At 35.9% G+C, this 23926-nt stretch overlaps 1 protein-coding gene across 6 annotated transcripts in view; it reads right to left on the bottom strand.

Annotated features, from left to right (window-relative positions):
- Window positions 1-23: 23 nt before the first annotated feature.
- The window catches only part of PHYHIPL (phytanoyl-CoA 2-hydroxylase interacting protein like), a 93437-nt gene continuing 69534 nt past the window's right edge, over window positions 24-23926 (bottom strand). For all 6 annotated transcript variants that reach the window (XM_049645094.1, XM_049645097.1, XM_049645096.1 and 3 more), the window contains 4 exons: window positions 22052-22248; window positions 19982-20156; window positions 16063-16180; window positions 24-694 (listed from right to left, as the gene is read on the bottom strand). In XM_049645094.1, coding sequence (XP_049501051.1) covers window positions 160-694; window positions 16063-16180; window positions 19982-20156; window positions 22052-22248 — 1025 coding nt within the window. In that variant the 3' untranslated portion in view covers window positions 24-159. The remainder of the gene's footprint in view (window positions 695-16062; window positions 16181-19981; window positions 20157-22051; window positions 22249-23926) is intronic.

The raw sequence follows: 23926 nt of genomic DNA, 5'->3' as shown, positions 1-23926 counted from the left end.
GAACGGCTCTGAATGAAATTTGAAAAATGGCACTTTGCTTTTGGTGATAGCGGCATGTGCATGCTTCAGTGGAAAACATCTGGTGATGAGAATGGACAACAGAGGATCAATGCTCCTAAGGGAAGAAAAGGGACTGAGTAAGAATAAGAAAAGTGGGCATTAACGTCCAACACTGATATTACAGGTTTTGCAGCTGGGATCTTTCTTTGCATTTGCAGTAGACAAACTCATGAGCTGATGACCAGTGATTTCTGCTACAGTGCCCAGAGAAAGATCCACAGGATCAGTGTAAATGACTTCTAAAATGACATCCTGGGCATGGTGGTAAACCAGCACCCCATCTTCTTCTGTGCAGGTCAAAAATTTATTATCCTTGGAATTTAGCTGAGGAAGGCGCTGCTTACAAAATTCATCTCCTGGTGATCCCACAGGGGCAATGACAAGAATCACATAATGATAAGCAGTGTACATACAGTAGAAGTCCCCAAAGTATAAGTTAGTATTGGGGTTAAAAAGTTTTTCTGCTGCAATCTCAAACCTGTATCTTCCATAAGGTGAATCCTGGGGTGGCTTCCCAGTATTGAATTCAGTGCTGCAGCTGAAGAAGATGCCTTCTAATTTTCCACTGATAGGAGAGCCATGGCTACCACTGTTATCCTTGACAGATGGCTGCATAGCATTCCCATGATGTTCTCTGCAAGGGAAAAGAAATGATCATTTCTTGGTATAATAGTAGTAAAGCTATTAATTTATATGCAGATCTTATTGGTGGTTGGCCTAAAAGTCTGATCATCCTACTATCAGAGCAAGGAGAATCCATCTTTTGACCTACTTAACTTTTATGTACTTTAATGCTAGGATGTTCTTCTACAAACCTTGGAGGTCTTTCTATAATAAATTTCCTGGCCAGAAAAACTGAACTGGAATTAGAAATCTTACAACTGAAATCACATCCATTATATACCTACTGGGTTTTAGAAGTGGCTTTTTGAAGAGAAAACTAGACTAACAGTATTGGTTAGTTAAATATACTGAATGTTTCTTTAAAGTATGCCAGAAATTTAGTCCTGAGTACTGTCCATGTATATTGGCACAAAAGCGTTTTATTTTGTTTTTTAGGTTTTTTTCCCCCAGGGTACTGTTTGCTAATTAGGTCCTCTCTCTTGTGTTTTTCTTACAACAGAGCTGGTTATTCCTCCTTTACCATTCCCCCAGTTCTATTCTCCATCCTTCTTGCCTTCCACTGTGAGCTGGGACTCTATCATCCAGTTCCTCCTTGTTCCTTGGTCCCTTCCATTTCAGTTCTGCCAGTGGGGGCACCAGCATATCTGGGAGAGGAGGGAGTAAAACCTTGAGTGTGTCATCTTCTACTTTCTCCATTCTTCAGAACCTTGTGGTTCTGGTGTGGCTGGATTCACCTGTACCACATGTCTCTATTTCTCCTATCAGGTGTACTCTATTCCCCTTCTCAAGAATAGTAAAACTTTTCAATTCTTGATAGTTCTTGTTTGCTTTAGCATTCCTTATTGTTGCCTTCACCCTGCCTATACCTTTGTGAATGGTGCTTTTGTCAAATTTTCTCCAGAACTCTTACTAAATGTCCCTTCTCTTTCTTGTTGGGCCCTTAACCAGCAAGACTTGGGATGAAAATTACAACCTACTATGCAGGCATGAGAAGGTTCCCAGTCAGCATTCTTCTTTTTTTTTTTTTCTTTTTGCTTTCTATTTTTTTTTTTTTAATGTAATTTGTTGTCCAGTTGGCTAACATACAGTGTATACAGTGTGCTCTTGGTTTTGGGGGCAGATTCCTATGATTCATCGCTTACATACAACATCCAGTGCTCATCCCAACAAGGGCCCTCCTCAATGCCCATCGCCCATTTTCCCTTCTCCTCCATCCCCCTCCCCATGAACCCTTAGTTTGTCCTCTGTATTTAAGAGTCTCTTATGGTTTGCCTCCCTCCCTCTCTGTTTGTAACTATTTTTCCCCTTCCCTTCCCCCATGGTCTTTAGTTAAGTTTCTCAAGTTCCACATATGAGTGAAAACATATGATATCTGTCTTTCTCTGACTGACTTACTTCACTTTGAATAATAGCCTCCAATTCCATCCATGTTGCTGCAAATGGCAAGATTTCATTCTTTCTCATTGCCAAGTAGTATTCCATTGTATATATAAACCACATCTTCTTTATCTATTCATCAGTTGATGGACATTTAGGTTCTGTCCATAATTTGGCTATTGTTGAAAGCACTGCTGTAAACATTGGGGTTACATGTGTCCCTATGAATCATCACTCCTGTATCCTTTGGATAAATTCCTAGTAGTGCTATTGCTGAGTTGTAGGGTAGCCTTTGGGTCAGTGAGGTGTGCTCAAGATCTCCCCTAACTATAGTACAGCAATGAGTCTCAAAGGCTGCTACCAAGGAAGCTTATTAAAAATGAGATTCAAAGTAAGACCAAGAAACTGTCTGTCACATATTAGAAGACACTAGAAAAATAAATGATGTACGATATTCCAATTGAACCCCATATTTTTATTCTTACTGTTCTTCCTTTCCTCCTGATGTTCCAAAAATTCCTTCTATTATCATTTTCTTCCTTTTTCAAAAACTTAAAAAAACTACAATGGTCCAAAATCTTTGGAGTGCAACAAGAAGTTCTAAGGAAAGTTTATAGCAATACAGGCTTATCTCAAGAATCAAGAAAAAAATCTGACACAATCTTACTTTACAACCAAAATGAGCTAGAAAAAGGAGAACAAACAAAAATCAAACCCAGCAAATAGGATTACAGTAGAAATAAATGATATAGAAACTAAAAAAACAGGAGGACCTGGGGAAGATGGCAGCGTAGGAGGACTCTGGGCTCACCGCGTCCTGCTGATCACTTAGATTCCACCTATACCTGCCTAAATAACCCAGAAAACCGCCAGAAGACTAGCACAACAGAGTCTCTGGAGCCAAGTGCAGACGAGAGGCCCACGGAAGAGGGTAGGAAGGGCAGAGAGGCGGTGTGCTACATGGACTGGCGAAGGGAGCCGGGGTGGAGCGGCAGCCTGCCGGCCAAGCAGAGACCCCGCGTCTGGCTTGCAAAAGCAGAGGGGCCGGAGGGAGTGTGTTCAGACAGCAAGCGGGACTTAACATCTGGAAGGTTATTAAGTTAACAGCTCTGCTCGGAGAGCGGGAAGGCTGGAGGACAACAGGAGGGAGAGTTGCTGAGCCCCAGGATGACAGAGCTCAGTTTGGCGGGGAACAAAGGCGCTGGCCAGTGCCATGCCCCTCGCCCATACCCCAGCCAAAATCCCAAAGGGAACCAGTTCCTGCCAGGGAACTTGCTTGTACCGTGCAAACACCCAACACTGTGCTTCTGCAGAGCCACACCTCCTGCAGCGGGTCTGACTCCCTCCCACTGCCACAGGGCCCCTCCTGAAGCGGATCACCTAAGAAGTGAGCTGAGACTGCCCCTCCCACCCCCGTGCACCTTGCCTATCCACCTCAGCTAATATGCCAGATCCCCAGCACCACAAGCCTGGCAGTGTGCAAGTAGCCCAGACGGGCCACGCCACACCACAGTGAATGGAGAGGGGAACAGAAGGTACACACCAGTCTGACTGTGGCCCCAACGGTGGGCTGGGGGCAGACATCAGGCCTGACTGCGGCCCCACCCACCAACGCGAGTTATTCAAGACAGAACAGGGGAAGTGCCCTGCAGTTCCGCACCACTCCAGGAGCTATCCAAAATGACCAAACAGAAGAATTCCCCTCAAAAGAATTTCCAGGAAATAACAACAGCTAACGAACTGATCAAAAAGGATTTAAACAAAATAAACAGAAAGTGAATTTAGAATAATAGTCATAAAATTAATCGCTGGGCTTGAAAATAGTATAGAGGACAGCAGAGAATCTCTTGCTACAGAGATCAAGGGACTAAGGAATAGTCAGGAGGAGCTAAAAAATGCGATAAACAAGTTGCAAAATAAAATGGAAATGACCACGGCTCGGATTGAAGAGGCAGAGGAAATAATAGGTGAACTAGAAGATAAAATTATGGAAAAAGAGGAAGCTGAGAAAAAGAGATAAAAAAATCCAGGAGTATGAGGAGAAAATTAGAGAACTAAGTGATGCACTAAAGAGAAATAATATACACATAATTGGTATTCCAGAGGGGGAAGAGAGAGGGAAAGGGGCTGAAGGGGTACTTGAAGAAATCATAGCTGAGAACTTCCCTGATCTGGGGAAGGAAAAAGGCATTGATTCCAAGAGGCACAGAGAACTCCCTTCAGACGTAACTTGAACCCATCTTCTGCATGACATATCATAGTGAAACTGGCAAAATACAAGGATAAAGAGAAAATTCTGAAAGCAGCAAGGGATAAACATGCTCTAACATATAAAGGGAGACCTATAAGACTTGTGACCCATCTCTCTTCTGAAACTTGGCAGGCCAGAAAGGAATGGCAGGAGATCTTCAATGTGATGAACAGGAAAAATATGCAGCCGAGAATCCTTTATCCAGCAAGTCTGTCATTTAGAATAGAAGGAGAGATAAAGGTCTTCCCAAACAAACAAAAACTGAAGGAATCCGTCACCACTAAACCAGCCCTACAAGAGATCCTAAGGGGGATCCTGTGAGACAAAGTACCAGGGACATCGCTACAAACATAAAACATACAGACATCACAATGACTCTAAACCCATATCTTTCTATAATAACACTGAATGTGAATGGACTAAATGCGCCAACCAAAAGACATAGGGTATCAGAATGGGTAAAAAAACAAGACTCATCTATTTGCTGTCTACAAGAGACTCATTTTAGATCTGAGGACACCTTCAGATTGAGAGTGAGGGGATGGAGAACTATTTATCATGCCACTGGAAGTCAAAAGAAAGCTGGAGTAGCCATACTTATATCAGACAAACTAGACTTTAAATTAAAGGCTGTAACAAGAGATGAAGAAGGGCATTATATAATAATTACAGGGTCTATCCATCTAACAATTATAAATGTCTATGCACCGATTATGGGAGCCCCCAAATATATAAAACAATTACTCACAAACATAAGCAACCTTATTGATAAGAATGTGGTAATTGCAGGGACTTTAACACCCCACTTACAGAAATGGATAGATCATATAGACACATGGTCAATAAAGAAACAAGGGCCCTGAATGATACATTGGATCACATGGACTGGACAGATATATTTAGAACTCTGCATCCCAAAGCAACACAATATACTTTCTTCTCGAGTGCACATGGAACATTCTCCAAGATAGATCATATACTGGGTCACAAAACAGCCCTTCATAAGTATACAAGAATTGAAATCATACCATGCACACTTTCAGACCACAATGCTATGAAGCTTGAAATCAACCACAGGAAAAAGTCTGGAAAACCTCCAAAAGCATGGAGGTTAAAGAACACCCTACTAACAAATGAGTGGGTCAACCAGGTAATTAGAGAAGAAATTAACAAATATATGGAAACAAACGAAAATGAAAATACAACAATCCAAATGCTTTGGGATACAGCAAAGGCAGTCCTGAGAGGAAAATACATTGCAATCCAGGGATATCTCAAACACAAGAAAAATCCCAAATACAAAATCTAACAGCACACCTAAAGGAAATAGAAGCAGAACAGCAAACACAGCTTAAACCCAGCAGAAGAAGAGAAATAATAAAGATCAGAGCAGAAATAAACAATATAGAATATAAAAAAACTGTAGAGCAGATCAACGAAACCAAGAGTTGGTTTTTTGAAAAAATAAACAAAATTGATAAACCTCTAGACAGGCTTCTCAAAAAGAAAAGGGAGATGACCCAAATAGATAAAATCATGAATGAAAATGGAATTATTACAACCAATCCCTCAGAGATACAAGCAATTATCAGGGAATACTATGAAAAATTGTATGCCAACAAACTGGACAACCTGGAAGAAATGGACAACTTCCTAAGCACCCACACACTTCCTAAATCAGGAAGAAGTAGAAAGCTTGAACAGACCCATAACCAGCGAAGAAATTGAATTGGTTATCAAAAATCTCCCAACAAATAAAAGTCCAGGACCAGATGGCTTCCCAGGGGAGTTCTACCAGACGTTTAAAGCAGAGATAATACCTATCCTTCTCAAGCTATTCCAAAAAATAAAAAGGGAAGGAAAACTTCCAGACTCATTCTATGAAGCCAGTATTACTTTGATTCCTAAACCAGACAGAGACCCAGTAGAAAAAGAGAACTACAGCCAATATCCCCGATGAATATGGATGTAAAAATTCTCAATAAGATACTAGCAAATCGAATTCAACAGCATATAAAAAGAATTATTCACCATGATCAAATGGGCTTCCTTCCTGGGATGCAGGGCTGGTTCAACATTCGCAAATCAATCCACGTGATAGATCACATTAATAAAAGAAAAGCTAAGAACCATATGATCCTGTCAATCGATTCAGAGAAGGGATTTGACAAAAGTAAGCACCTTTCTGAATAAAAACCCTCGAGAAAGTCTGGATAGAAGGAACATACTTAAACATCATAAAAGCCATTTTTGAAAAGCCCACAGCTAATAAATATCATCCTCAATGGGGAAAAACTGAGAGCTTTTTCCCTGAGATCGGGAACACGACAGGGATGTCCACTCTCACTGCTATTGTTTAACATAATGTTGGAAGTGCTAGCATCAGCAATCAGACAACAAAAGGAAATCAAAGGCATCCAAATTGGCAAAGATGAAGTCAAGCTTTCGCTTTTTGCAGATGACATGATATTATACATGGAAAATCCGATAGACTCCACCAAAAGTCTGCTAGAACTGATACATGAATTCAGCAAAGTTTCAGGATACAAAACCAACGTACAGAAATCAGTTGCATTCTTATACACTAACAATGAAGGAACAGAAAGACAAATAAAGAAACTGATCCCATTCACAACTGCACCAAAAAGCATAAAATACCTAGGAATAAATCTAACCAAAGATGTAAAAGATCTGTATGCTGAAAACTATAGAAAGCTTATGAAGGTAATTGAAGAAGATATGAAGAAATGGAAAAACATTCCATGCTCATGGATTGGAAGAATAAATATTGTCAAAATGTCCATACTACCCAAAGCTATCTACACACTCAATGCAATCCCAATCAAAATTGCACCAGCATTCTTCTTGAAACTAGAACAAGCAATCCTAAAATTCATGTGGAACCACAAAAGGCCCCAAACAGCCAAGGTAATTTTGAAGAAGACCAAAGCAGGAGGCATCACAATCCCAGACTTTAGCCTCTACTACAAAGCTGTCATCATCAAGACAGCATGGTATTGGCACAAAAACAGACACATAGACCAGTGGAATAGAATAGAAACCCCAGAACTAGACCCACAAACGTATGGCCAACTCATCTTTGACAAAGCAGGAAAGAACATCCAATAGAAAAAAGACAGTCTCTTTAACAAATGGTACTGAGAGAACTGGACAGCAACATGCAGAAGGTTGCAACTAGACCACTTTCTCACACCATTCACAAAAATAAACTCAAAATGGATAAAGGACCTGAATGTGAGACAGGAAACCAACAAAACACTAGAGGAGAAAGCAGGAAAAGACCTCTCTGACCTCAGTCGTAGCAATTTCTTACTTGACACATCCCCAAAGGCAAGGAGTTAAAAGCAAAAATGAACTACTGAGACCTTATGAAGATAAAAAGCTTCTGCACAGCAAACAACCAACAAAACTAAAAGGCAACCAACGGAATGGGAAATGACATTTGCAAATGACATATCGGACAAAGGGCTAGTATCCAAAATCTATAAAGAGCTCACCAAACTTCACACCCGAAAAACAAATAACTCAGTGAAGAAATGGGCAGAAAACATGAATAGACACTTGTCTAAAGAAGACATCCGGATGGCCAACAGGCACATGAAAAGATGCTCAATGTCGTTCCTCATCAGGGAATTACAAATCAAAACCACACTCAGATATCACCTCATGCCAGTCAGAGTGGCCAAAATGAACAAATCAGGAGACTATAGATGTTGGCGAGGATGTGGAGAAATGGGAATCCTCTTGCACTGTTGGTGGGAATGCAAACTGGTGCAGCCACTCTGGAAAACAGTGTGGAGGTTCCTCAAAAAATTAAAAATAGACCTACCCTATGACCCAGCAATAGCACTGCTAGGAATTTACCCAAGGCACACAGGAGTGCTGATGCATAGGGGCACTTGTACCCCAATGTTTATAGCAGCACTCTCAACAATAGCCAAATTATGGAAAGAGCCTAAATGTCCATCAACTGATGAATGGATAAAGAAACTGTGGTTTATATACACAATGGAGTACTACGTGGCAATGAGAAAAAATGAAATATGGCCTTTTGTAGCAACGTGGATGCAACTGGAGAGTGTGATGCTAAGTGAAATAAGCCATACAGAGAAAGACAGATACCACATGTTTTCACTGTTATATGGATCCTGAGACACTTAACAGAAACCCATGGGTGACGGGAAGGAAAAAAAAAAAAAAAAGAGGTTAGAGTGGGAGAGAGCCAAAGCATAAAAAACTCTTAAAAAGTGAAAAAAAACTGAGGGTTGAGGGGGGGGGGGGGGGTGGGGAGGGAGTGTGATGGGTATTGAGGAGGACACCTTTTGAGATGAGCACTGGGTGTTGTATGGAAACCAATTTGACAATAAATTTCATATATTGAAAAAAAAAGAAACTAAAAAAACACAATAGAACATATCAACGAAACCAGAAGGTAGTTCTTTGAGAAGATTAACAGAATTGATAAACCTCTAGCAATACTCATTAAAAAAAGAGAGGATCCAAACACACAAAATTATTAATGAAAGAGGAGAAATAACAACCAACACCACAGAAATACAAACAACTGTAAAAGATCTTATATGCCAACAAACTGGACAACTTACAAGAAATGGATAAATTCCTAGAAACATATAACCTACAAAAGCTAAAGCAAGAAGAAATAGAAAATTTGAACAGACCTATTACCAACAATGAAGTCAAAATGATAATCAAAAAAACTTTCAAAAAACAAATGTCCAGGACCAGACAACTTCAGAGACAAGTTCTACCAAACATTTGAAGAAGAGTTAATACCCATTCTTCTCAAACTACTCCAAAAAATACAAGAGGAAGGAAAACTTGCAAATTCATTCTACAAGGCTAGTATCACCCTGATACCAAAATCAGATAAAGACATCACAAAAAAAGAAAACTACAGGGCAACATCTCTATGGAATATAGAGACAAAAATCCTCAACAAAATATCAGCAAATCAAATCCAACAATAGATTTAAAAAGTTCATGCCACAGTCAGGTTGGATTTATTCCCAGGATACAAGGGTTTAATATTCATGCAAAAATCAACATGATATGTCACATCAATAAGAGAAAAGATAAGAACCATCTGATCATTTCAATAGATGCAGAAAAAGCATTTGACAATAACAACATCCTTTAATGATAAAAACCCTCAACAAAGTGGGTTTAGAGAGAACACACTGCCACATAATAAATGAAAAGCCCACATTTATATAAAAAACCCACAGAGAATATCAAACCCAAGTTTTCCCCCTAAGGTCCGGAATAAGACAAGGATGTCCATTCTCACCACTTTTATTCAACATAGAACTGGAAGTCAGTCTTAGCTACAGCAATCAAACAACATAATATCCAAATTGGTAAGGAAGAAGTAAACTCTTACTATATGCAGATTACATGATACTATATATGGAAACCCTAAATGAGGCACCTGGATGGATCAGTCGGTTAAGTGTCCAACTCCTGGTTTCGGCTCAGGTCATGATCTCACGGTTCATGGGTTTGAGCCCCACATCAGGCTCTGCACTGTCAATGTCTGCACTGGCAGTGCACTGACAGTGTAGAGCCTACTTGGGATTTTCTCTCTCTCGCCCTCTCTCTCTGCTCTTCCTGTGTGCTCTCTCTCTCTCTCAAAAAATAAATAAATAAACAAAAAAAATCCTAAAAACTCCAAAAACCTACTAGAACTGATACATGAATTCAGTAAAGTCACAGGATACAAAATCAATGTACAGAAATCCATTGCATTTCTACACACTAATAATGAAACAGAAGAAGGAGAAATTAAGAAAACAATCCCATATACAATTTCACCAAAAGCAATAAAATATCTAGGAATAAACTTAGCCAAAGATGTGAAAGACTTGTACTTTAAAAACTATAAAACAATGATGAAAAAAATTCAAGATGACACAAAGAAATGGAAAGACATTCCATGCTTATGGGTTAGAAGAACAATTGTTGAAATGTCTATACTACCCAAAGCAATCTACAAATTTAATGCAATCCCTATCAAAATACCAACAGCACTTTTTGTAAAACTAGAACAAACAATTCTAAGATTTGTATAGAACTACAAAAGACCTCAAATAGCCAAAGGAGTCTTGGAAAACAAAGCTGGAGCTATCATAATTCCAGATTTAAAGTTGTATTAGAAAGTAGTAATAATGAAAACATTTTGGTACTGGAACAAAAAGAGATGCATAGATCAATGGAACAGAATAGAAACCCCAGAAGTAAACCCACAAGTACATAGATTAATCCTATCTTTGACAAAAGAGGGAACACTATCCAATGGGGAAAAGTCTCTACAACAAATGGTGCTGGGAAACTACATGCAAAACAATAAAACTGGACCACTTTATTACACTATACACAAAAATAAACTCAAAATAAAGACCTACTGTGAGACCACAAATCATGAAAATTCTAAAAGAGAGCACAGGCAGTAATTTCTCTGACGTTGGCCATAGAAACATTTTTTTAGATATGTCTCCTGAGGCAGAGGAAATAAAAGCAAAAATAAACTATTGGGACTACATAAAAATAAAAAGCTTCTGAACAGTGAAGGAAACAATCAACAAAATGAAAAGACAACCTATGGAATTGGAGAAGATATTTGCAAGTGACATATCCAATAAAGGGTTAGTATCCAAATATATAAAGAACTTATACAACTCAACACCAAAAACCCAAACAATCCAGTTAAAAATAGGCAAAAGAACAGACATTTCTCTAAAGAAGGCATCCAGTTGGTCAACAGACACATGAAAACACGTTCAACATCACTCATCATCAGGAAAATGCAACTCAAAACTACAATAAGATATTACTTCACACCTGTCAGAATGGCTAAAATCAATAACATAAGAAACAAATGTCGGCAAGGATATGGAGAAAAAGGAACCCTCTTACACTATTGGTGGGAATGCAAATTAGTATAGCCAATGTAGAAAACAGTATGGAGATTCCTCAAAAAGTTAAAAATAGAACTACCTTATGATTCCAGAATTTCACTACTGGGTATTTACGCAAATACAAAAATCCTAATTCAAAGGGATACAAGCACCCCTATGTTTACTGCAGCATTAGTTATAATAGCCAAGTATGGAAGCAGCTTCAAGTGTCTGTTGACTGATGAATGGATCAAAAAGATGGTGTATGCAATGAAATATTACTTAGCAAAAAAAGGATGAAATCTTTCTATGTGCAACATGAGTAAAACTAGAGAGTATAAATATAAAGCTAAATGATATAAGTCAATCAGAGAAAGACAAATAACATATGATTTCATACATGTGATAGTTAAGAAACAAAACAAACGAGCAAAGTACAAAAGAGAGAGACAAACCAAGAAACAGACTCGTAACTATAGAGAACAACTGATGGTTACCAGAGGCCAGGTCGGTGGGAGGATGGGAGATACAGGGGATGGGATTAAAGAGTATACTTATCATGATGAATAAAAAAATAAAATAAAAAATAAAATAAAATAAATATATAAATTAATAAAATAAAATAAAACTAAAAACAAAATAAAATACTAAACTTCTTTTAGTCATTCTTTTAAGGGTAGCTATGCTGGTGAGAAATTCCCCTTAATTTTCCTTCATCTGAGAATGTCTTGATTCCCCTTTATTCTTGAATGGTATTTTCACTAAATATAGGGTTCTGGGTTGACAGTCCTCTTTCAGAACTTAGAGATATTGTGTCACTTCTTTCTGGTCTACATGGTTTCCAATGATGATGTTATTCAAATTGTTTTTCCTCTATAGATGAGGTATCTTTTTTGTCTCTGGTCAACTTAGAGGATTTGTTTTATCTTCAATTTTCAAGAGTTTATAAAGTGTCTTGGAACAGATTTATTTTGGTTTATCCTATTTGGGATTTACTTAGCTTTTTTAATCTTTAGGTTTCTGTCCTTTGCCAAATTTGGAAACATATCGACTATTTTTTTCTCTGCGTATTTTCTTAGCTCCACCCTCTTCCTTCTTTCTTTTCGACTCTAATGACATCAGTATTAGATATTAGATACTATAGTCCTACATGTCTGTGAAGCTATGCTCTTTTTTTTTTTTTTCAATCAATTTTCTCTTAATTCAGTTTGGATAATTTCTATTGTTCTATCTTCAAGCTTATGGATTCTTTCCTTTGTCCTCTTCATTTTGTTATGGAGTCTATCCACTAAGTTTTTACTTACAGGTTTTTTTTTCAGTTCTACAATATCCATTTAGTTCTTTATATCTTCTAGTTCTTTGTTGTTTCTATTTGTTTTAAGTACATTTGCCATTCCTTATTGAAAATTTTTTATGTTGGCTTTTTGAAAATCCTTGTCAGATAATGCTAAAATCTGTGTTATCTTGTCATTGATGTCTGTTGATCAGCTTTTCTCATTCAAGTTAAGATTTTCCTGATTCTTGGGACCATCAGTGGATTTCAATTTTATCTTGGACTTCGGGAGGATTAGGTTATAACGCTGGGTCTTATTTAAATCTAGTTATTTCAGCAGGCCTCTTTTGGCTATGTATCAGAAGAAGAAGTGGACGAGTGTCACTTCATTGCTGTTAGGAGAGAAACGTCTAGGATTCCCAGTCAACCTCAATGATACACAGAAGGAGATGACTACTGGGCAGACTAAGAGTAGAGGCTTTCACGAGGCTTCTGCTAATACAATCTACCTGGGAGAGGGAGAAGTTGTCTCAGTACTGCTCTGTACATGGCCTTCACTGATATGCAGAGGCAAACCTTATTCCTGGGCTGCAGTGAAAAGTCCTGGTTTCTGGTAGGACTTCTGTGATACCACCCTAGTAGGGAGGGTGAGAGGTACCACATTGCCACTGGTTGCGGGGGGGGGGGGTATAAGTCCCAGTTTCCCATTCAACTTTCTCTGACATCACTCCAGTAGGGGATGGAAGAGGAGGGAGGGTGTTTCCTTACAGGTGGGAGAAGGTGGAAGTATCACTACTTGGCTTTGGCTGGTGAGAATGGAAAAACAGTTATCCCCCATGGTGTTTGACTGAAGTAGGGCAATTACTGTCTAAAAGCTTTGTGTATTCAAGTCTATTTCTTTCCCAGTCATTTGGGTTAATAAAGGAGACTTTCTGAATTTTGTTTGATAGTTTTTGTTTTTATTTTTTTTTGTTTTGTTTTTTGGTTTATGCCCATCAGCATTTTGGGGTTTCTGGCTTCTTTAGCACTCGGTCTGGAATATAAGAGCTAAAAAGAAAACTAAGGGAACTCATCACTGTGTTGTCCCTTGAGTCCCTTGGTCCCTAACTGGTTTATCTTCTCTCCACTTTTCAGTCTTCTTCCACCTTTCAGATTCTTATGTTTCTTTTACATACAAAGTCCAGAGTTTTTAGTCATACTTAGCAGGAAAAATAGGGAGAAGGGTGTCCACTCCATCTTGTCCTGGCTCAAAATTCTTACCCTTGTTACATTCTCACTAACAGAAACTAAATATCAATATGATATGTGTCCAACATGAATCTATAAACTCAATTAATGAAAAAAATAGCATCAGAAATATAGAGTTAAGAACTTGGACTAGGAGAAATGTGTTAGTGACAGGCATCAATTTTGGGCATATAAAATCTAGCACCTAAAAGCACCGGGAATCCCTACATCTATCTACATATGAGGCTACCTAATGAACTTGAAAGAGTAAGAGAGAAAGTGGTATTTTGATCTGAGGTAAGGGAAAGCAAGATTCACTTAGGAATTTACTTCTAGAGAAAGAGATCAAAATGAGCTCAATCCATATGAGTCAGAATTTACTTAATGCTTTTTCATCATTTATAATGACTTGGAAATCATTTAGTCAGATAAGTAAATGGTTCATTTCTATTCAAGCACTGTGATTAACAAGATGACATTTTAAATGATTTGTGATAAAGGAAATGGGTCCTGATTAGAGTTCATTACCTAAAAAGAAAATCAAGGTTCATTGAAGCTAATGTCTACTATTTTTTCAATAAAGTGTTTTAAGAAAGCAATGTTGAACAACTGTACCCAATGCCTTGGGAAGTATATTTATTTATATATACTGCATCAGAATATAATTTACATGGATTTTAAAACTGTCATGGAAACTCCAAAAAGGGAAACTTCCTTGTTAGTAAATAAATCTTTTGTACCAGTAGGTTGGAATCAATTATACAACATATACAATGACTTTTTCCAGGTTGTCTTTATCATTTTTTTTTCCTTTTTGGAAGAATTTTTGCAAACAGGTGGTGTAAATTTTAGTATCTAAGGACCTGAAAACAGATTGTTTTCACCCAAAGGGCAGAGAAAATCAAGGAAATACTGACCTCCAGTGGCCACCTACAATAGACATTGGCAATATTCTAAGAATTTAAACAGTACCAAAGATATATTATATTGATGTATTTCTTATTAGAGAAAATAGCAATAGTAGATCATTTTTGTTTTCAGATTTTATGCTTAAAGAAAACCTTTCTTGTTGAATACATATGGTCATTCCCATTCACAATTGACAGGTACAATAATTTGTGTTATATTTGTGTTTGTACTCTCTAAATTAGGTAAATGGCATCCACCATGAATTATATACACTCAAGGGTAAATAATTTACCAGCTAAAAGAATTATGAACTAAACTCTGTGTTTATAAGATATTCAAGTATTAGGCAGGAATGGTTTTCAGCATCAAAAAAACCATGTTACTCCAAAGTATTTCATTTGATGAAATCAGATGCCTAAATTTACCTCTCTCTCTGATTCCCTTTGAATTTTTCCACAGCTTGGAGCAGATTTAAATCTAAAATCATGATTTTGATTTAAGAAAACTATAAAAGTATGAGCTAATAAATAACAACAAAACTTCCTAACTTTTTTTCATATACAATCCCTAACAACTTAAAGTTTAAAGTGAGACCAAGGCTTTTAAAATGATACATTATAGAGATTATTATGTAAAAGGTTTAGAACCTACATAGCATTTATCATTTTAAAAGTCTTAGTCTTATTTTAAAACCTACATCTCTCTATTTAGTGTCCTGAAAATTTCTTCTACAAATACAAAAGGATTGTTAAGTATTAAAACTCCCTCTAGTATGGATTTCTTTTGAATTTCCAGAAACCGCTTCCCAAGGTAAATATAGGCTATCTTCAAAATACTACTTGAACACCAGACTTCAAAAGTAAACACAGCAGACTGTCCTCATGAATAATTAATTCAAGATAATGGCTGAGAGATCTCCCCTTAGAAGCCTGAAAATCCCGCGAGATTCACCATATTTAATGAATGTTACCTTTCAGCCCTTCATTTCCAATATCCTAAAGCTATCTACAAGAAGAGAATATTTAGGTGAGTTGATATATATTTAGAGGAGTTTGTACATGAAAGGTCAACAGTCTAAGCCCTTGAGCTTTAAGACCTTCTACTTAAATTGACAAGAATTGATATTACAAATGATTACAGAAATGAATGTAAGTACAGTGAAAAAAATCCCACAATCTGAACTTTTCTACTCAATTATTCTGGAAAATAAAAGAGTATAATTAATCATTTTGAAAGGAAACTAAAATTAGTATTTCACAGAACTAGACTCAAGGGAAACCTGAGCCTAGAACTTGGAATGGCACTTAGTCAAGAAAATCACTATATATGTATATATATGTGTGTGTGTGTGTGTATATATATATATATATATATATATATATATGTATATATATTTCTATTCTTACCGAATATAGTCAAAATATTCTTTGTGTTGGTTACGATAAAAAACAGAAAATTTAAGCATCCGTCCTGCAATCACTTCAGCCTTCTCCAACAGCTGTGTTAGATGAACTTTTGAATAGTCTGAAAATAACAACAAAAAATTCTCTTACTAAAAATATATTACCAAAGGTGTCAACTACATGTTTAATAAATTGGAGATTATTAAAATCAACTTTAGGAAATTTATCTTAAATAGGAAATTGCACTGAAAAAAAAAACATTCATTGTCTTTCTGTGGGACATTTTTCTTTCTACAAAAATGTATTTGTTTTATTTTGTTTTCTGGATACCCATGCATTTGTTTAACTCTCTGAAATTAAAGATCCTGAAGCAAAAACATTAAGTAAGGAATGCAGACTCTGCACAACCCAAGTAATGTCAATTGGCACCATACTAGGTACTAAATTTTCTTTAATCAACTGAAAAGTCAAATATAAGAAGTTTCTCACCTGCGATAAGTAGCAAATAAATTTAAAGGAGTAGCAATAATAATGTTCATTTAATTTACTCTTTAAATCTATGAGGTTAGCAAGGTAGATTATATATGACCATTTATTGACTGCAGAAATTGAGGCTTATCACAGTTTGATTCACCAAATGTTCATATATCTAGTAATTTAGACTAGTCTTCTGGCTTCTAGTTGGTGGTTTGCAGGTACACAGGACTCTTGAAAATCTAAAGCTTCTCTCCAAGTAATTTGATCTTTTCATCAACTTTTTGTTTTGAAAATTGGGGACTGTTATCAAACTCCTCTACCAGAATCTAAGCAAAAATTTTGTCTATAACGATTATAAGACTTTCCAAATGAAAGCAACCTAGTTGGAACTGTTCATGGCAGCACAGTTTGTTTACTGACTGCTTTACTGGCTGACAAACATTTTAGATTAGAACATATGACGTAGAAGGCACCATGCAAATTAAATGATCAGGTTACAAGATCAAAAGGAATATTCTTCCTCTCAAAGAACTCCGTCTAAATTTATACATAAATATATAAACAAGTGTGACTTATTATGAGGTAAGCACAAGGTTTTATCTCTGACATAGACTAGACTAGAAGTAGATTAGTTGGTAGCATTCTATTTTGTTTTGCTTCAATATTTTGCACTGTGCTTAGCACACAGTATGTACTCAATAAATGCTGAATGGATTAGCTATCCAGATTAAAAGACAATTTATACAAAAAGCTTCCTCAAAATTTACAGAGTCAAGGTTATTGATAAAGTTTAGGTAAAAGTCTCTGAATTATTTTGATAAAACTGAAACAATGAGCTTTAAACAGCTTAAGTTCCCTTTAAATTTTACTCATAGAAATTAAAAATGCAAAATAATTTGTAGAAAACTATCGTGGCACATTTAAAAGCTGGCATTTTATTATTCACCCATAACGTCCTTAGAAGAGTTATGAGATGTAGTTAAGTAAAAGAGCAACAGGGAGACCACTCTAAATGAAAGTAAGAAGACATAGGTTTTCCTTAATACACATAGAAATAAAACATGTACTCATAATGTTAAGTAGATTATAAAAGGGTGAATTATGATAGAGTGAATGTGTATGCATCTATAGACAAATAGGTATTTCTGAACTGGAAATGCCAAAAGTCTTCCTTAAGCTAAAGAAGAAACAGGGGCGCCTGGGTGGCGCAGTCGGTTAAGCGTCCGACTTCAGCCAGGTCATGATCTCGCGGTCCGTGAGTTCGAGCCCCGCGTCAGGCTCTGGGCTGATGGCTTGGAGCCTGTTTCCGATTCTGTGTCTCCCTCTCTCTCTGCCCCTCCCCCGTTCATGCTCTGTCTCTCTCTGTCCCAAAAATAAATAAAAAACGTTGAAAAAAAAAAAGAAACATTTCACACTTTTCCCTAATGTCAAATGGGGATTTTAGCAGGTACATTATAGCTCTTTTTATTGGACAAATACTATAATTTTGTTTACTGCAGTCCTATGGAAAATAACATGTATTAAAACAATGTCAAAAAAGACTGTGTCTCTTACTTATGGGTCTCACTTAGATTAAATTTCCCTGGTAGGAGACAATGAAAGTAAGGGGAAAGAAATGCAGTAAAAAGAGTAAACATGAGGTAGACTCCAAAGAGAAATTTTAATTCAGGAATAAAACTGAGGGGATATATTAATTCCAATATAACACATCAAATATATATAAAAGTTATGTCAATGAGAATTCTTTACTATTAATGTTACTCACTATTAATACAATATAAAAATCAACTGTTCCATTACTGATAACTTAACTATAATTAATAGCATATTTCATCTATTCCAGAATGTATTTCTTAAGTTTTTGAGAGCCATTTGTATTAAGTTTTATTTGTTTGTTTATTTTTATATTTTGAGAGAGAGTGCACATGCATGCATGCAAGCAGGGAAGGGCAGTGGGAAAGAGGGAGAGAATCTTAAGCAGGCTGAATATCATGGCCATAAGATCATGACCTGAGCTGAAATCAAGAGTTGGATGCTTAACCAACTGAACCAGCCAGGTGCCTCTGAAAATGTATTTTCTTCACATTTAGCTTCTCTGACATGAGTCTTACAATAGCTGTGACATGAAAACACTGTCTCATAGTTTAATTGATAGTATTTTTCCTTAGTGATATATAAAATGGTGGATCTTATAATTAGTATCTTTGATAAGAAATACGGTACCAGAGAGATATTATTTTCCTTGCTCTCAAAGACTGAAATCCTTAGCAATCAAGGATGTTATAATCCTTAGCAACTTCCTAATAAAAAGGTTGAAGATAAAATCAAAATCACACAGAATTAAAATTTTATCCATTTAACATACCCATAGGAAACGTTTTACACTGAGTTTAAGAAAAACACAAGATAGTGAGAGTATGTACTGAGTATGTATGCACGTACTGTAGCTAAGTATGTACTGAGTGAGGCTACAGGGGGAAAATAATGCATGTGTGAGGCTATGGTGGGGGGAAGCTGATTTATCTGAAGGATGCCTCAACTGTGGAAAATTTCTAAGCAACCTACAATAGTTGAGGCAAATTTTTAAGACTTCTTTCTTCAAGCTCCTTTATGTTGATAAAACATTTAGCCTCTCTCTACAAATTTTCAGAGGAAACAATCACCTGTACAAAGAGGAAACAAAGCCCCATTCTAAGAAACAAGGAGAGGATGACAGATGTATTCAGGTAGAGATATTTTTGTACCACTTCAACACCTATTTAAGTGTCCACTAAATATTTGTTTCTTAAATGAATGAATAAACAAGTAAATGAATGAGATGAATGGTAACATTTCCATCTAATGGAATATTAAATTATAGTTCAAGATCAAAGGGGATGGGCTCTCCACATCAGATATCTGAAGGCCAAATGGCTATGAGGTACTTTCTAATGAAGCACACACACACACACACACACACACACACACACAGGACACTAGTTTAGATACAAATTTTCAGCATTCAAGTGAAAAATCGAGTAACATTTCTGCTAGGTACAGTCATTAAGATCTGCATCCATTTCCCTAATTACAGAAAGATGTTCCTGGCTTCCTTGTTTCAGTATCTGTGAAAATAAAATTAAAAAAAAATAACTCTCTCTCAAAACAAAGCTTAAAATATGCTGAGTATATTTTCAAACTACACCAGTTTTATTTGCAAAGTTTTTATTTTGAAAAATCAAACTATGCAGAAAAGAACTGATTTAATGCCATCTCAGATCACTCCAACCAATACAGCATAGTTTGTTCTGTTACACAGTGCTACTGGCAATGCAAACATAATCAATGCAGTTCATATCACCTTATAATTAAAAATATTTTAAATATGTAATTAGCTTTTTAGGAACTATTAAATATTTTTCTGTATATTTATTAAATATTTTTCTGTATTTTTCTGTTCTCTTACCTGCTGTGCAGAATTCTATAATTTCACTCCATTCAGACACAACATAATCACCATCAACCTGTTTTGAGGCAGTCTGCACTGCGACTGTATACTCAGTTCTTGGGCTCAAAAACCAGTGTCCACGGACAGTCATTGGCAAGGGAACAGCTTTTGCCACCAATTTTGTTGGAACATCCTAAGACAAAAAGACAGAAAAATAGGAAAGGGGAATGAAGGAAGGTAGGAAAGAAGGGAGGGAAGAAATCAGTTAATTTAGCAGTATAACTTGAATCAATTATAAACAATTTGGAAGAATTTATTAAATTCCTGGCTGATGACAGAATTTTCATTTTTAAAGATATTTAACAATTATATTCAAATCTCTTATTCTCCAGATGTAAAAAATAAGGCCCAACTTGATCAAGAGACATACCCAAGGTCATACAGCTAATTAATGACATAAATGTACTTAGGTTCCTGTTTTCTTGAGTCTTGTTCTTCTCTGTATACTCCTTATATGTGCACCTTAAAACACAATATTCTAATACTAAATGATAAAACAAAACAAAAACCTCTAAAATTCCAAACATGACAGAAATAAAATTCAATGATTTTGTATTTTAAAATATATTTGTTTAATTTATACTACCAATCAGTTTTACCAGAGTAGCCCATTACTAAATATTTTATATGTGAAGGGAGAGCACATTTTAAAAACAGCTATTTTAAGATAAATTAATCCATTTTATATACAAAAGAGGTGATATCTGTTTCAGCTATATTCAAGTATGGAGCTTATGTGTCATAAAAATGTTTAGATATTTCCAAACAATGATTAATAAGGTAATTAAACTTGCTAGTTGAATATTCACTACATTTCCAAAGACATGTTTTTCTAAGTATGGAATAAAGACAAGTGGGTCAAATCTTGACCTAATCATCATTTCACATTAAGTATTTCAAAGATACTTCAAGGAAATATTTCAAAACTACTTCAAGAAGGCAAATGTCAGAAAAGAGAGTATCCATAACCATAAAGCATAATCAAACTCGGAACATGGTTAGAACAATGACTTATCGATCTTGTTCTCTCACACTTATCTGTACATATAATTCTCATTTATCATCAGTGTATATAACTGCATTTGGTAAAACGCATAATTTCCAGACAAGATAAGACAGCTCTTCCAAAAGATTTGCTGAGTTAAAACTTAGTATCAATATTTTAAAAAAGACCAGTTTTCATCAGTAAAAATACTGAAACATAAGAATACTTAAACCAGATAAATATTTTTCTCTCTATACTACCTCTGATGTCTATGTAGCGAGACATGTATCAGAATAGATATGTGGTAAGTAGACTGTTATAAGAATAAATATCAGAAAGGTGTTACATGTCTAAGACATTTAATGGTTGATTTGTATTTTCAAACCATAAAATAGAATAAATAAAGCAATTTTCAGCCCTAAAGTATTTTACAAATACCCTAAAGTTTATAAGCTACATAAAATTCCTCTTTTGGAAGTTATTATAGGGAAAAATGTGTGCTTCATTGAAGACTATGCATTGCTTATAGTGTACTCTTCTGGCTATCTTCTTCTGATTCTGTGGAAGCTATTTTATAACACTGTAATTTGTAGATATTCTTGTCTAAATACATGCAAACGAATTTTGTCCAATTCTCTCTTCTGGCCCTTACTTCGTCCTGACCCCAAACCAGTTTTGCCTCTACTTATACATTTATTTCAGTATTCTGATCCATAACTGTGTCCATTCTTTGGATTATCCATTGAAACACCTAAGCAGTTAATTAGTGAGTTAAATCTTTAACACATGTTCATTTTTATGTCTATATGAGAGTCATGATTTTACCTTTTCTGGGAAAAACTGTATTTTAATAGTATATTTGACATTTCATTTTCCTAAAAAAATCTCTTAGAATAGAATTTTAAACTGACATTTAATTTTTATTCTCCCAATGTCAAACACATCATATAAGTAATTAATAGAACATTATTCCTTTTAAAATGTCCTCATATTTATAACGTTTTTAAGATGCAAATGAATATAAGTGTGTGTTAAGATTTTACCTTGTGTTTAAATTTATTGGAGTTCTTGTTCTCTTTCTTATTGAGGTCAATGAAATAGTGTGTAATACGGTCCTTTGACTTTGAATCCATTTCCCATGAAATCTTGAATGAGTCACATGTAATGTTGCTTATTTTGATATTATGTGGTACTGGAAGTTCTTCCATTTCTGCTATGCCACTGTCTTGTGATTTGTTCCCTGCAAGAAAACAAGGCACAGGTAGTTTCCAACTAATGTATTTTTCCAGAAAAAGCCATCAGTTGTATATACAGTTCTGAACTCAACTAACTGCTAAATCTGAGATTTCATTTTGTTCATGAAATAATTTGAGTGCTAATGATAGCTAATGTCATTTACAAAATCATTTTACCAATGAAAAAAGCAGAACTGAATTAGAAAAACTGAATGTGGAACCTCTACATTTTCAATTTACTTTTCCAATTTCTGTTTTCATAGAATGTAAACAAAACATTGATAATCCATCTGTCTAATCTATGAAAGATGAGTCTTACATTGTAGATTCCATCTGAAAAGCCCCAAGAGATCATTTTTCCTACATGACCAATTAATTCTGCTCTAAAGTAATGTCAGGTGTTTTAAACTAGATGATGCCAAAAATGTTGCTAATGAAAGAATCCAGTCAAATAAAAAAAATATTCTTTAAAAAATATATGAGGTGTCAGTGATAGTCTATAAAAATTTTTCTTCCTTTTTCCTTTAGTTTTGGAAATTTATGTATAGAAACAGGATGTGATGCGATGGTTATACTACATATACAGATAATACTGAAGACCATTCTCTTACAAGTTATTATGTCAAGGATATTCTAGGAATCTTTTTACCAGCTGTGCCTTGATAAATTTAATTTTGAGTATTAAGACAATAAATAAGGCTAAAAGAGAAAAAAACAACTGCCAAGTTGATTGATATCATTAAAATCTTGAAGAACTTGATCCAACATGTGGTTACTTTAAAGACAGTTTCCTGCATTTCCAGTAAGAGGAACTGACAAACTAAAAAAGAAACTTTAGCTAACAGTATAAAGTAAAATATGATGAAGGACAGGTCAAAAAGAGAAAAACTATGAATTTGCCAAGTTTGTTTCATAGTGAAAGACATACTGGATCAAATTTTACTCCACTTCTCCTTCCTATGTTCCTTTCCCCCAAGCCAACATAAAATTCAATGCCCCAGAGGAGAAAAAATAAGTGTAATTGTTATTCATATGATAAAAAGTGGTAGATCACAAATCAGCTACATAACTTGTTCTTTAATGGAATAAAATAGCATCTCTTGATGAACAAAAATTAAAAATAACAAAAATGAATGTGGAAAAAAAGTGGAAGGCAGTAACTTCCACTTGCAGATTAGATTGTATTCTCCTGCCCTCATATTCCCATCTCAATTGTGAATATACAACTGTTGACACTTCCCAGTTTTATTAAATCTTTCACCCATGTTGTCTCATATCAAGCTGTGTTGTGATCAGGGGAACCTGATGGCAACTGAAAACTAATCCCAAAATAACTTAAATTCTTGGGGCACCTCGTGGCTCAGCTGGTTGGGCATCCAACTCGTGATTTCGGTTTAGGTCATGATCCCAGGATTGTGGGATCAAACCTTGTGTTGGGCTCCACACTGAGCATGGAGTCAGCTTAAGATTCTCTCTCTCCTTCTCTCTCTGTCCCTCTCCTCTGCTTGCATGTTCTCTCTCTAATAAAAAAAAAAATAATGACTTATGTTCTTTATTGTCATTTCTTGAACAATACTTTTAAAAATCCTTCTTTCTGGGGCACCTGAGTAGCTTATTTGGTTAAGCATCCAACTCTTGGGTTCGGCTCAGAATATGATCTCGCGGTTCATGGGATCAAGCCCT

This window comes from Panthera uncia, chromosome D2 (assembly GCF_023721935.1).
Source record: "Panthera uncia isolate 11264 chromosome D2, Puncia_PCG_1.0, whole genome shotgun sequence".
NCBI lineage: Eukaryota > Metazoa > Chordata > Mammalia > Carnivora > Felidae > Panthera > Panthera uncia.
This window is presented reverse-complemented; position numbering and strand designations above follow the sequence as displayed.